Source organism: Chiloscyllium plagiosum, chromosome 40 (genome assembly GCF_004010195.1).
Source record: "Chiloscyllium plagiosum isolate BGI_BamShark_2017 chromosome 40, ASM401019v2, whole genome shotgun sequence".
Taxonomy (NCBI): domain Eukaryota; kingdom Metazoa; phylum Chordata; class Chondrichthyes; order Orectolobiformes; family Hemiscylliidae; genus Chiloscyllium; species Chiloscyllium plagiosum.
In genome coordinates, this window is record NC_057749.1 from 6,190,911 (window position 1) to 6,204,345 (window position 13,435).

A 13,435-nucleotide genomic window follows, 5' to 3' on the forward strand; every position below is an offset into this window, starting at 1 on the left:
GAACATTTGCCCCCAGTCAGTTTTCAAAAGTTCTTGCCTAATACTGTTAAAATTCACCTTCCTCCAATTTAGAACTTCAATTGTTAAATCTGGTCTATCCTTTTCAATCACTACTTAAAAACTAATAGAGTTATGGTTCCTGGCCCCAAAGTGCTCCCCCACTGACACCTCAGTCACCTGCCCTGCCTTATTTCCCAAGAGTAGGTCAAGCTTTTCACCTTCTCTAGTAGGTACATCCACATACTGACTCAGAAAATTGTCTTGTATATACTTAAGAAATTCCTCTCCATCTAAACCCTTAACACTATGGCAGTCCCAGTCTATGTTTGGACAGGTTAAAATCCCCTACCAGAACCACTGCTTTATTCTTAAAAATAACTGAAACCTCCTTCCAAATTTTCTCAATTTCCCACTAACTATTAGGGGCGTCTATAATATAATCCCAGTAAGTGATCATCTCTTTCTTATTTCTCAGTTCCACCCAAGTAACTTCCCTGGATGTATTTCTGGGAATATCCTCCCTCAGTACAGCTGTAATGCTACCCCTTATCAAAAACGCCACTCCCCATCCTCTCTTGCCTCCCTTTCTGTCCTTCCTATAGCATTTGTATCTGGGAACATTAAGCTGCCAGTCTTGCCCATCCCTGAGCCATGTTTCTGTAATTGCTATGATATCCCAGTCCCATGTTCCTAACTATGCCCTGAGATCATCTGCCTTCCTGCTTAGACCTCTTGCATTGAAATAAATGCAGTTTAATATATCAGTCCTACTTTGTTCTCTGCTTTGTTCCTGCCTGCTCTGACTGTTTGAGTCACTTCTTTTCTCAACTGTACCAGTCTCTTTTCTCACTATCTCCCTGGGTCCCACCCCTCCAACCTTTCTTGTTTAAATCCTCCTGAGCAGCTCTAGCAAATTTCCCTGCCAGTATATTAGTCCCCTTTCAATTCAGGTACAATCCATCCTTCTTGTACAGGTCATTTCCACCCCAAAAGAGATTTCAATGATCCAGAAATGTGAATCCTTCTCCCATACACCAGCTCCTCAGCCATGCAGTCATCTGCTCTATCCTCCTATTCCTGCCCTCACAAGCTCGTAGCACCAGGAGTAATCCAGATATTACTACTCTCGAAGACCTTCTTTTTAAATTTCTGCGTAACTCTCTACATTCTCCCTTCAGAATCTCATCCTTTTCCCTTCCTATGGTGTTGGTTCCAATGTGTACAATGTCCTCCTGCTGCCCCCTCTCCTCATTGAGAACATTCTGCATGCTCTCTGAGACATCCCTGATCCTGACACAAGGGAGGCAGCACACCATTCTGATTTTTCACTGCTGGCCACTGAAACGTCTGTCTGTGCCTCAGACCAGAGAGTCCACTAACACAATTGATCTTTTGGAACCCGAAGTACCCCTCATTGCATTAGAGCCAGTCCAAAACAGAAACTTGGCTGATCGTGCTACATTCTCCTGAGAATCTATCATCCCCTTCATTTTCCAAAACAGCATATGTGCTTGAAATGTGGATAGCCACAGAAGACTCCTGTACTGCCTGCCTAATTCTCCAGCCTTTCCTGCAGTTAACACATCTATCTGATTGTATTTGTGACTTTTCTCCCTTCGTATAATTGTCATCCATCAAACCCCCCTGCTCCTGTAAATTATTTGATGCCTCTAATTGTCACTCCCATCGATCCATTCAATCTGATAGGATTTGCAACCAACGGCATTTATTACAGATATAATCCTCAGTAATATGTAAAGTCTCCCTGAGCTCCCACATCTGACATGAAGAGCATATCACTCTACTAAGGGCTATTTTTGCTTCTTACAATTTTCACACCCAGAAAATAGACCCAGACAAATTCCTCTACAAAACACTACTCCAGGCTAACTTAATATTTATGGCTTATATTTTTCAGTTTAATCCAGAGACACATCTCAAATAAAACGTATTATCAAGAAAGAACCCACTCTACTCACTGTTGTAGATTTACATCAAAACTATACTTAAAGCTATCCACTTATCTGTTTCTATGCGTGACCTCTCCCAAATCGGTTCCTCCAAGATCAGTTGAGAATTTCACTGCTTGTTAATTTTCCCAGACACACTCTGATGTGAAGCGATACATGAATTCAAACACCAAAGGCAGTAACTGTGCAGGTTCACTGCTGTGTCAGTTAACAGTGTGGGTTTCTTGTTCTCTCTCTCTCCTGCACTAACTTGACCATTTGCAGCCTTTGTCTGTACCTCTCCCTTTTAAAAGTGCTGTTGTTTTGACTGTTTTTTTCTCCAAAGTTCCAAAACAGTGCAACAGCATATAAAACAGTAATTGCTGCTCCTGGAATTTGAGGACATCACCTCCAACACCTAAAATACCTCAAAAAAGGAGCAGCATGTTACAGCCAGAAAATTTTCCCATCCTCCATCTTGGATTACCCAGAATTGGTTTTACCTGTCTTCCATCCCTATCACTTTGTTCATATAATCCAGGACAATGCCTTATCCCTCTGGCTGTAATAACATTTATTCACTGATAAGGATACCATAATATCCAGTTTCCTAATAATTCGGAGGTCAAAGATTTCCCCTAAGTCACATGGCCATGCAGATGTATGGCTGCAGGTTCCAGAAGACGTTGCCATACACAGACCATTATGTGGAGGTGCTGGTGCTGGGTTTTGGCAGGAAACATTGGGGTGAGCCCAGCCCCATATGGGTGCGCTGGTCTCATAATTACAGTCCTCCAGTTCCAGTCAGTGGTCTAGATGTTCACCTCCTACACATGCAAATTGAATTCAATAACTCTCAGCCAGATGTTCTGATCAGGGTTGGTAAACCCTCTGTCGATTGTTCTGATGATAAAGAACCTACTTGCCATGAGATGACTTCAGTGCTGGAGATTCCGATAAAGGGGCTACCCTGTTATGTACCTGTCCAGGAAACTGTGAATCCAACAGCGAGTCATGTCCTCTCCCCCCCCCAGCCTTGTTCTCTGACTTAAACGTCCGACAGCACAACAAGGCATGTTGACAATTCTCATGAAAGTTTAGATATGCAAGGTAAGCGTGGATTGAGAGTGCCAGGTGATGGGCGGAGATGTGAAGAGTGCCAGCTGGATGATAGGTGAGAAGGGGTGCGGGCATGGTTGGCTACAGAGGGAACAGTCCAGGGTGGATTGTTGGATCCATAAGATGGGAAGGGGTTATCGGCTCTGGGGTCTGTCAGATCTGCATCAGGAAAGGCATGGCCAGGCCAGGAAAGGGGTTTGGAGTACCAAGATCGACTGTCGGCCTTTGCCTTGGGTCTGGTTAGATCAAGCCAAGTGAAGACAAGAAGGGGGGATAATGTCAGTCTGGTCAGGAGGCGAGGGTTTCTGGAATCAAAGAGGTGGAGACGGGGGATTTCGGATTTCTGGAGATGGGGATGTGGTGATGTGAAGGTGCCAGTCCATCAGTGTTGGTTAGGGGGATATTGGAAACAGATTGGGTTATAAGGGAGTTCTGGCTGGAGTATGGGGGTGGTGGTTGGGAGAAGTGGGGGAGTGGGGATGGCAGTCTTGGTCAGGAGTCCGGGTAGTGTAATGGATTGGGGGAGGTCTATTTAGGGGCGGAGGGTAGTGGAATCTGTGATGAGTCGGGGGGTTCAGTTCAATAGTTACCTTGGACTTGGAATATGTTCACAATCCACAAATGTTTCCTGGGTGACTAATAGCTTAATTGAATTGTAAATTCTGCAACTTTGGTGAACTCTTTCAGAATTGCTTATCGGAGGCATCTGCATTGGGAATTCTTCATGGTCACAATGTGCAACTTCAGTCTGCACTGCACCAATAATGCCCTTGGAATAATCCCATTCTGACCCTTGGAGTATCTAGCTCCAAGCATAGAACATAGAACATTACAGTGCAGTACAGGCCCTTCAGCCCTTGATGTTGTGCCGACCTGTGAAAGCAATCCAAAGCCCATCTCACCTACACTATTCCATTTTCATCCATATGTGTGTCCAATGACTATTTAAATGCCCTTAAGGTTGGTGAGTCCACTACTGTTTGGGGCAATGCGCTCCACGCCCCTACTCTCTGAGAAAAGAAACTACCTGTGACATCAGTCCTATATCTATCACTCCTTAATTTAAAGCTATGTCACCTCATGCTAGCCATCACCGTTTGAGGAAAAAGGCTCTCACTGTCAACTCGATCTAATCCTCTGATTATCTTATACATCTCAATTAAGTCGCCTTTCAACCTTCTTCTCTCGAACAAAACAGCGTCAAGTCCCTCAGCCTTTCCGCGTAAGACCTTCCCTCCATACCAGGCAACATCCTGGTAAATCTCCTCTGCACCCTTTCCAAAGCTTCCACACCCTTCCTGTAATGCAGTGACCAGAACTGTACACAATACTCCAAGTGTGGCCTCACCAGAGTTTTGTACAGCTGCACCATGACCTCATGTTTCCAAAACTCAATCCCTCTACCAATAAAAGCTAACACACCGTATGCCTTCTTAACAACCCTATCAACCTGGGTGGCAAATTTCAGGAATCTACGTGCATGGACACCGAGATCTTTCTGCTTATCTACACTGACAAGAATCTTACCATTAGCCCAGTACTCTGCATTCCTGTTACTCCTTCCAAAAGGAACTTGGTTTCAGCTAAATGATCATTAGTGTTTCTATTTATTTTATAAATCTAAGTGGATCATGAAAGGCAAGAGTAAATTTAATCAAATATTGCCCATACCTGGGCTAACCTATGTGTAGTTAACTTTATTTCATTATATCTTCAGAAATATGAGAGCTAAGAAGCAATAATTGCATCCCTTTCAGCATTGCCTGTATTCTAAAAAACAATCAGAAAGCAAAAACAATAAAGACCTTCCCTCTACTGTAACATCAGAAGTGGGCGTGTATCCTGAGGATTGTGCATTGTTAACCGTCATATGTGAATCCTCAGTTACTGAAGTAACAAGAACAAAATCAGAAATTGCTGGAAAAAATCAGCAGGTCTGGCAGCATCTGTGGGGAGAAATGTTTTGGATCCAATGACCCTTCTTCAGAACTGATGATAGCTGGGAAAGGGTTGGTACAAATGCTAAAGAAGGGATGTGGGGAGGGCACAGGAGTAAACAATAGTGGAGGTAGAGCCCAGCGAGAGAGAGTACAACAGTTGGACAGACAAAAGTGTGGGTAAAGATCAGCCTGGGAGAATGCAGCAAGACCTGGCAATATCCAGTTTTAAATTGCCAAGTGGCAAAACACATTCACACCACATGAGTACCAGGCAATGGCTATCTCCAACAAGAAAGAAAATCCAACCATCTCCTCATGGCATTGCCATCATTGAATCCACCAGTATCAGTCTCAGGGGGTTACCATTGACCTGAAACTAAAATGTTCCTGCCATAGAAATCCATGATTCCTCAAAGCCTGTTTAAGGCACAAGTCAAGAGTGAAATGGTCTATGCTCCCCTTGTGGAGATGAAAGTAGTAGCAATAACATTCAAGAAGCTTGACATCATCCAGGGCAAAATAGCCAGGTTGATTGGCTATCTACCTCGTTTAACACGCAATCCATACATGGCTGACACACACTGGCAGTGTACTATCTACAAGATATTTGAACAACAGGACCTTCCAAACCCATGACTTCTACCACCTAGACCGACAAGGGCAACAGAGGCATGCGAACTGCACCCCCTGTAATTTCCCCTTCAAACCACACACCATCCTGACTCAGAACTTTGTCACGGTTCCTTAAGTGCCCTGGAGTCAAAATTCTGGAACTGCGTGCCTACCTACACCGCAAGAACTGCTGCAGTTCATGGAGGCAGCTCACCACCACATTCTCAAGGACAATTACGGAGAGGCAGCCAGCAATAACCACAAACCTTGAGCGATTCTTTTAAAAAAAATGCATGGATGACAGTATAGAGTTTGGTTTCCATGCCGAATGAAGATTGTATTTTCCTTAGAAGAAGAACTACAAAGGTTCACTGGATTGACACCTGGGACGACAAGGCTGACTTATGAGTAGACATTGAACATAGTGAGTCTCTACTCTCTTGAATTCAAACAATTGAGGTGCATTCTTTTTGCAATACTGACAGGGTTTACACATTATAGGGGTGTGAGTGATCAGTGTTATCGTGAGTGGCATGGATATGGTAAATAAACAAGGTCTTTTCCCTGGGTTGGGAAAGACCAGAACTAGAGGGCATAGATTTAGGGTGAGAGGGGAAGGATTTAAAAGGGACCTAAGGGGAAACGTTTTCATGCAGAGGGTAGTGCGTGTATGGAATGGGCTGTCTGAGGAAGTGGTGGAGGCTGATACAATTACAACATTTAAATGGCATCTGTATGGCTACATGAATAGGAAGGGTTTAGAGGGATACGGGCCAAATGCTGGAAAATGGGGCTAGATTAATTTACGATATCTGGTCGGCATTGACAAGTTGGACCGAAGGGTCTGTTTCCGTACTGTACGTCTCTATGACTCTATGTGTGGCAGAACCAGAAAAGAAACGGAGCAAAGGTCATCTCAATGTTGAGAGAATCTCACTTCATCAAATTCAATAACTCATAGAGTCATAGAGCATGGAAACAGACCCTTCGGCCGAACTTCTCCATGCCAATCAGGTTACCTAAACTGAAGTAATCCTGTTTTTCTGTCTTTGGCCCATAATCCTTTAAACCTTTCCTATTCGTGCAACTATCTAAATGTCACTTAAATGTTGTAAATGTACCCACCTCTGACACTTCCTCTGGCAGCTCATTCCATATACCCACCACCCTCTGTGTGAAAGTGTTGCACTTCAGGTCCCTTTTAGGAAATTTCAGGATTCCTGTTGCTATCACTCACACTTCTGTACCCATTGACTCATGGCGCTAAAATGTTTGAAAATGGATTATACAACCCAGAATCCCCTGTATGATGATGAGAGCCAATTGCTATCACATACTTCAGCCATTTAATTAACTGATAAGAGAGAACTCAGTGCCTGATTTTGAGTTGATGCTTCAATTAATTACCCAATGACATTAAACACTGGGGGGAGTTATAGTAATGTTAATCATATGGTTTAATCAGATCCTCACAGTAGTCTGACACAAACTCCTCACAATATATTTTCTTCCAGTGTTTTATATCTCGTCCGCATTCCCCCAACCCTTTCATTCCAGTATTCTTTCTACTCCTGAAGGTGTCAACTCACAACAAACAATCACATTGGCATACTCTGTTTATTTTCTGAATTTAAGTTATTTAGTCATACAGCCACTCCAACCAAGCTCTCCCTCACCTTCTAAATGTACAATTTGCCTCAGAGGTCAATGACCATCAACTGGAAGTGGATCTACAATGATATTTTCCTTATTGTATTGCTACAGTCATCAAGTCTGTCCTTTTGTTCTAGTGCAAACTCTGGCCAGAGTAAACAGTCCTTAGTATGTCAAAGTCTGGCTTTCTAAGCCTCAATAGCGCTGAATAACATGTTCAGGATTTAAGGTCTGACTGAGACGATTACTAACTCAACATCAACTCACTTGTTCACAATAGGAAACATTGTCATCGATCATCAGATTGTGATCTTACCTGCAACAGCTACTGGAGTTCTGAGTGAGGGAACAGTTTTGAATGGAGTTTTGTATTGATTTACTAAGACATGAGTGCTTTTATTAAGATCAACATGTGCAGTTTTTTGAAAATTGCATTGGGAATTTTGTCAACCTAAAGCTGCCAGTGCACATGTACCAGCAGAGAGAGTCTGAATTGTAAAGAAATGGAACATTATACAATAAGTAATTAGATTTTAAGGACATGATCATCATGGAGAGTAGATGAGGTTGAGTGGTGTCCCATATGTGATGGTACTGTGCCTTTGAGAGTTGTATTCTGTCCTGTTCCTTTGCAGAGGGGTGTTGACACAGTTGTGCCAAAATATCTCCATCGAGCATGCAGTTGGTAAATAGCTTTTCAGTTCTCCCTTGATGTTTTGTTGAAATGAGGCAAAAGAGACATGAGTGGGTGGGTCCAGGACTCATTCATCCCTCAGCAAGAGACTGGATAGAACACATCTCTTAAAGGCACAGTACTGTCACACATATCAAGAAGAGAGCTTGTGAATTCTCTGTAGAGAACCCGCTATGATATTCTTGGGACGCAGCAAGTTACATATTCAGTCAAAGATATTTAGAGTTTGAACTGCTCAAGCTATTAAACAGGAATCCTTTATTATATTATCAATTATTTCCTAGCAGATTCCAATTGCACAATTCAGCTTTAAGTAGACAAAATGCACAGTATAATTTTCAATAAGTTGCACAAACTGATCTTAACAATGACAGTTATATCTTATGAAATCATCGCAAAGTTCCACTCAAAACTATTCTCTCACTCAGAACTCCGGTGGGTAAGATTGTGATGGCATTGTGCTTAAAGTAGGACTCATACTGAAGGTTAATATTGCATGTTGGTGGCAAGGCAGAAGGATCAGAGGGGGTAAGTGGAGGGCATTATTTTAACTCCTCCCAACCACTCACTCTTCACTGGTTCACATTCCACCAGCTAGAGGACAGTCAACATTGGGATCGAAGAGTGCATAACTTTGCTAAAGCCTGGAGGTAGAAAGAAATATGGTGAAATGGTGAACCTTATGCTTCAATAACAATGGGGTGACAAAGTGCAGTAGGAGACTAAGGCTGGTACTCCATCATCAAGTCATCCTTTACTTACATGTGTGTAGTATGTGACACTGACCCAGATAGCTCAGAAACAGCTTTTAGAGTAAGCAGAACCCCTGATGCTCCCGTTTATCTGTCAGCCAGGGATCCCTGATTAGACCAGGTTAACAACTCCAATCCAGGAACTCATATTCTATGAGATCCACTTGGCTGACTTCACTTCAATCACTGCGGAGAACATTCTGTCCATCAGCTTCTTTGAGAATGCTACCCAGTTCATTACATTCTCTTGTACTTTGATCACGACCCTCCAAATGTTCCAATTGATTCCATTCCATGTCAATAATTAGCATTGAATCCGTTTCCAGTTCCATTTTCAGAAAACAACAACTATATCTGTAATAAAAGCAAAATAGTGGAGATGCTAGAAATCTGAAATTAAAGCAGAGATATTGGAGAAAGTCAACAAGTCTGGCAGCATCAGTGGAGAGAGAAACAAAGTTAATTTTCCAAGTCCAGTATGATTCTTCTTCACAGGCATATGTTTCTAAGTGCCTTTAATGTAACAACCCATGTTCCTATGCATCACAGACAATGCACAGTATAAGACTGAGCCACTTAAGGAGCTATTTGGCCACGGTGATATATTTTAAGGTGTGTTAAGGGGAGTAATAGAGATTGAGGGAAGGGTATTCCAGAGCTTAGGGCTTAGGCAACTGAAGGTGTCGTTACCAATTGTACAAAATGTCGGGTGCACAACAGGCCAAATATAGACAAATAGAGATCTCGACGGGTTATGGGGTTGAAGGAGATAACAGAAATACGGAAGAGCGAGGTCATTTGAAAGCAAGGAAGGGAATGTTAAAATCAAGGTGTTACTTGACTGGGAACCAAAGTAGGTCAGTGGACACAGGTCTTTTTTACCTGTTATTCATTTGTGGGATGTGTGTGTGTGTCACTGGCTGGGCTAACGTTTATTGCCCCTCCTGAGTTGCCCTTGAGAAGGTGGGGGCGAGCTGCCTTTTTGAATTGCTGCAGTTAACCTGCTGTAAATAAATCCACAATGTCCTAAAGGATCTATTTACCGTGCCTCAAGGCGGCACGGTGGCTCAGTGGTTAACACTGCTGCCTCACAGTGCCAGGGACCCGAGTTCAATTCCCGCCTTGGGCAACTGTCTGTGTGGAGTTTGCACATTCTCCCCGTGTCTGCGTGGGTTTCCTCAGGGTGCTCTGGTTTCCTCCCACTGTCCAAAGATGTGCAGGTCAGGTGAATTGGCCGTGCTAAATTGCCCGTAGTGTTAGGTGTCAGGGGTAAATGTAGGGGAATGGGTCTAGGTGGGTTGCTCTTCGGAGGGTCGGTGTGGACTTGTTGGGCCGAAGGGCCTGTTTCCACGCTGTAGGGGATCTGATCTAAAAAAATACAGGTAGGAGTTCCGGGATTTTGACCCAGCGACACTGAAGGAATGGCGATATATTTCGAAGCCAGGATGGTGAGTGGCTTGGAGGGGAACTTGAATGTGGTGGTCCCACATATCTGCTGCCATTGTCCTTCTAGATAGAAGTGATTGTGTATTTGGAAGGCAGATTTCTGGTGAATTTCTGCTCTGCAGGATGGTGAAGAAATAAAGTTAGGACATGGGTAGCAGAGATTTAGATTGACAGAAATTACACTTCACATCAGGAAAAGAAAATCTCTGGTTCTTTGGTGAATTGCGTTGAATGCTTTCAATCTCGCTAAACAGATGTCTAACATGTTCACACTTGCTGTTTCCACAGGCAAGAAAAATTCCATCTTGCTTCATAAAGTGCAGCATGACCTAAACTCTGGTGCCTTGAACTATCAGGAGAGTGAGATTATCCAGCAGATCGTGCAACATGACCGGGAGATGGCGCAGAACATCCAAAATAATCCAGTGCCCACAGTGTCCACGCCTACTCCGGTCATCTGGACCCCGCTGGTTCAAGCCCCTCTCCAGACAGCAGCAGCGACCACTTCAGTGGCGATTGCATTGACCCATCCCCATTCACACCTCTGCGGCAACATGTTCCAGCCTTCGGTGTCCATATTGAACTCACTGGGGCAACAAGCCAGTCAGACGCCAGGCCAGCCGAAGCAGATGCCATGCTCTGCGCCCACCACCGGACCCTCGTCCATGGGCTCCCCATCCAGCACACCATCTCAGATGCAGACCCCCTGCGCGGAATCGCCCTCGGCCGCTCTGTTCCAGACCCACCAGCTCAAGGGGGGCTCCGCTTCCAGCAGCCTGAGCCAACTCCAGCAGCCCCCGACGGGATCACCCCCACCCCGTAGCTCAGGGGTGACCCCTGCGGCTCTGAGTCAGGCCCAGCCACCATCCCCCAGCCTGAGCCAGCTCCAGCAGCTCCTGAGCCACTCGCCCGCCCCCGGCCTCCAGCCGTCCTCCTTGGGGTCGTCCTCGCCCGTCTTCACGCAGTTCCGCCAGCCTTCGCCCGGCTTGAGCCAGTTCCACCCCGCCACCAAACCGCCTCAGACACACACTGGTCCCCTTCAGCTCCCCCCGGGCAGCAGCACCCAGTCGGCGGAGCTGAAGCACTTCCTGCACCCGGTGTCAGGCTCTCCCTCGGCCAGTCAAGCGGGCACGGGCTCCCTTCCGTTCTGTCCGAGCCCCCTCCCTCCAGCTGCTTCGGGTTCTCCGTCGGCTCAGTTCCCGGTGCCGCAGAGTGGGAGAGGGCAGCTACCAGGATCCAGGATCCAAGCTCCACCAGAAAAGCCCAGCTACCCGTCGGCCGTGGTGTCACCGCTCCAGCAGCATCCAAGCACACCGTGCTACTCCCCCGGTGCTCTGAGCCCTCCGGTTCAAAGTCCAGTGACTAAAAGGACATTTCACTGCGGCTCCTCTGAGGCATCAGGCTCCCGCACGTCTCTCCTGACACCACAGACCCCTCCGGCCGTTCAGCAGATCATCACTCTCAAAAGCACGCCACCGCTGCCAGTCGGACGCTTGACACAGGACCTTAAGGGGATCTCTGCCTCCCAGCCATCCTTGCCACAAGAGTTGGCTCAAGCAGCACATCAGAGCAGCCCTTCCTCAGGCAGAGAATCTGCTGGCAGCGTGATGAGTTTTACAAGGCCCAGGCGGCTGAGCAAACCGTGCAGCTCCATCCCTGAGCGTATGACTCTACCAAGGCAGATGTCATCAGGTTGTTTACCTCAGTCACAAGGACATGTACTTGGCACATTTTACCCAACTACGTTATCTAAGGACGAGACTGGTCCTCAGAAGGGATCAGTAACCTTTGGTTCTGATTTGGAACCTGTTCGGTCGAAGCTCCCTTCCAATTTGTGAGGTTATATGAACAGGTCACGAGTAATCAAATTTATTATATATATATATATAAAATTCTCTTTACTTCTGTATAACTGTGATTTTTTTTAGATAACCAGTTATTCTAGAGCTATAGTTTTGTGTCGCATTATTTTATAAATTTTCATACGAAGGGAACTGTGTAAATTACTGCAGATAAATATAGTATGGCCTCTTTCGCAGTATTAGAACTAATAGCAAAATGGTATAGGGATACTCAAATGTAATTTTTCTTTTAGAAAGAAAACATACTTAATGATGCTTGAAGCTTCATTAAAGGTCAGAAACAATTTAGCACCAACAAGTAGTCCAGTAATGCATCCAACGTCAAGGTTTCAACTCAGGTGAAGCTCAATTGATGCTCTACTCTTCACCAGTCGATGTACATGGGTAGGAGAAACCTTTGCTCTCAGGTACTTAGAGCTGTCAGAATGTTCCAACGTTAATTGATATTTAAAATTGGTGTTAAATAGGGTCAAGGCTGGACGGACCGTGGAACAGTGCAAATGCGTAGGGGCAAGGGTTAAATCAAGTAACATTCAATATAATTTTCAAGCATTAAAGTTGGGTCTTTGAGCTAGAGTAACCTCATTGGCACATCCTTTACACGAAACACTTGCAACCGATTTTTTTCACCTCACATCCCATTTACTCTATTTGCATTTATAAAGCGTCTTTCAACATCTCACAGTGTTTCACCAAAGTGCCATCAAACAGAACTTGACACCAAACTACCCAAGAGGGTATTCAGACAGGTATGTATGTGCTTGGTCCAAAAGCATTATATTCATAAGATGATATGAGACTAATGCAGGAGAGGGCCATTTTACTGATTGACTCCACTCTACTATTCAATAGAATCATGACTTATTTAAGAGTGGTCTTAACCCAACTTTCCAACCTGTCCTCCATGTATCCCTGATTGTTCAAAAATCTTTCTAAGTCGAGCTTTAATGACCCAACTTTGATTGTTCCCTCTCAAAAGGAATTCCAAATGAGAATGATCCTCTGAGAGAAGAAACTGCATCTTAAATGGGAGATGCCATATTTTTAAAACCGTCAATAGACGTGAGGCTGGAACAGCACAGCAGATCAGACAGCATCTGAGGAGCTAGAAAGTCAATGTTTCAGGCTGAAGCCCTTTGAAACCCATCCGCTGGTGGGTGAGACTAGGATTAGGGGACATGGCCTCAAGGTTAGGGGGAGTAGATTGAGGACAAAGATGAGGAGGAACTGCTTTTCCCAGAGAGTAGTGAATCTATGGAATTCTCTGCTCAAGGAAGCAGTAGAGGCAGCGTCATTAAATATATTCAAGACACAATTGCATGGGTTTTTGCAAATTAGGGGATTTAAGGGTTATGTGGATAATGCAGGTAGGAGGAGTTGAGACAATGGATAGATCAGCCATGATCTT

At 44.7% G+C, this 13,435-nt stretch overlaps 1 protein-coding gene across 1 annotated transcript in view; it reads left to right on the forward strand.

The window, feature by feature from the left end:
- The window catches only part of hcn4 (hyperpolarization activated cyclic nucleotide-gated potassium channel 4), a 374,291-nt gene extending 361,130 nt beyond the window's left edge, over nt 1–13,161 (forward strand). The window contains exon 8 of the mRNA XM_043680205.1: nt 10,454–13,161. Coding sequence (XP_043536140.1) covers nt 10,454–12,003 — 1,550 coding nt within the window. The 3' untranslated portion in view covers nt 12,004–13,161. The remainder of the gene's footprint in view (nt 1–10,453) is intronic.
- Nucleotides 13,162–13,435: the final 274 nt, after the last annotated feature.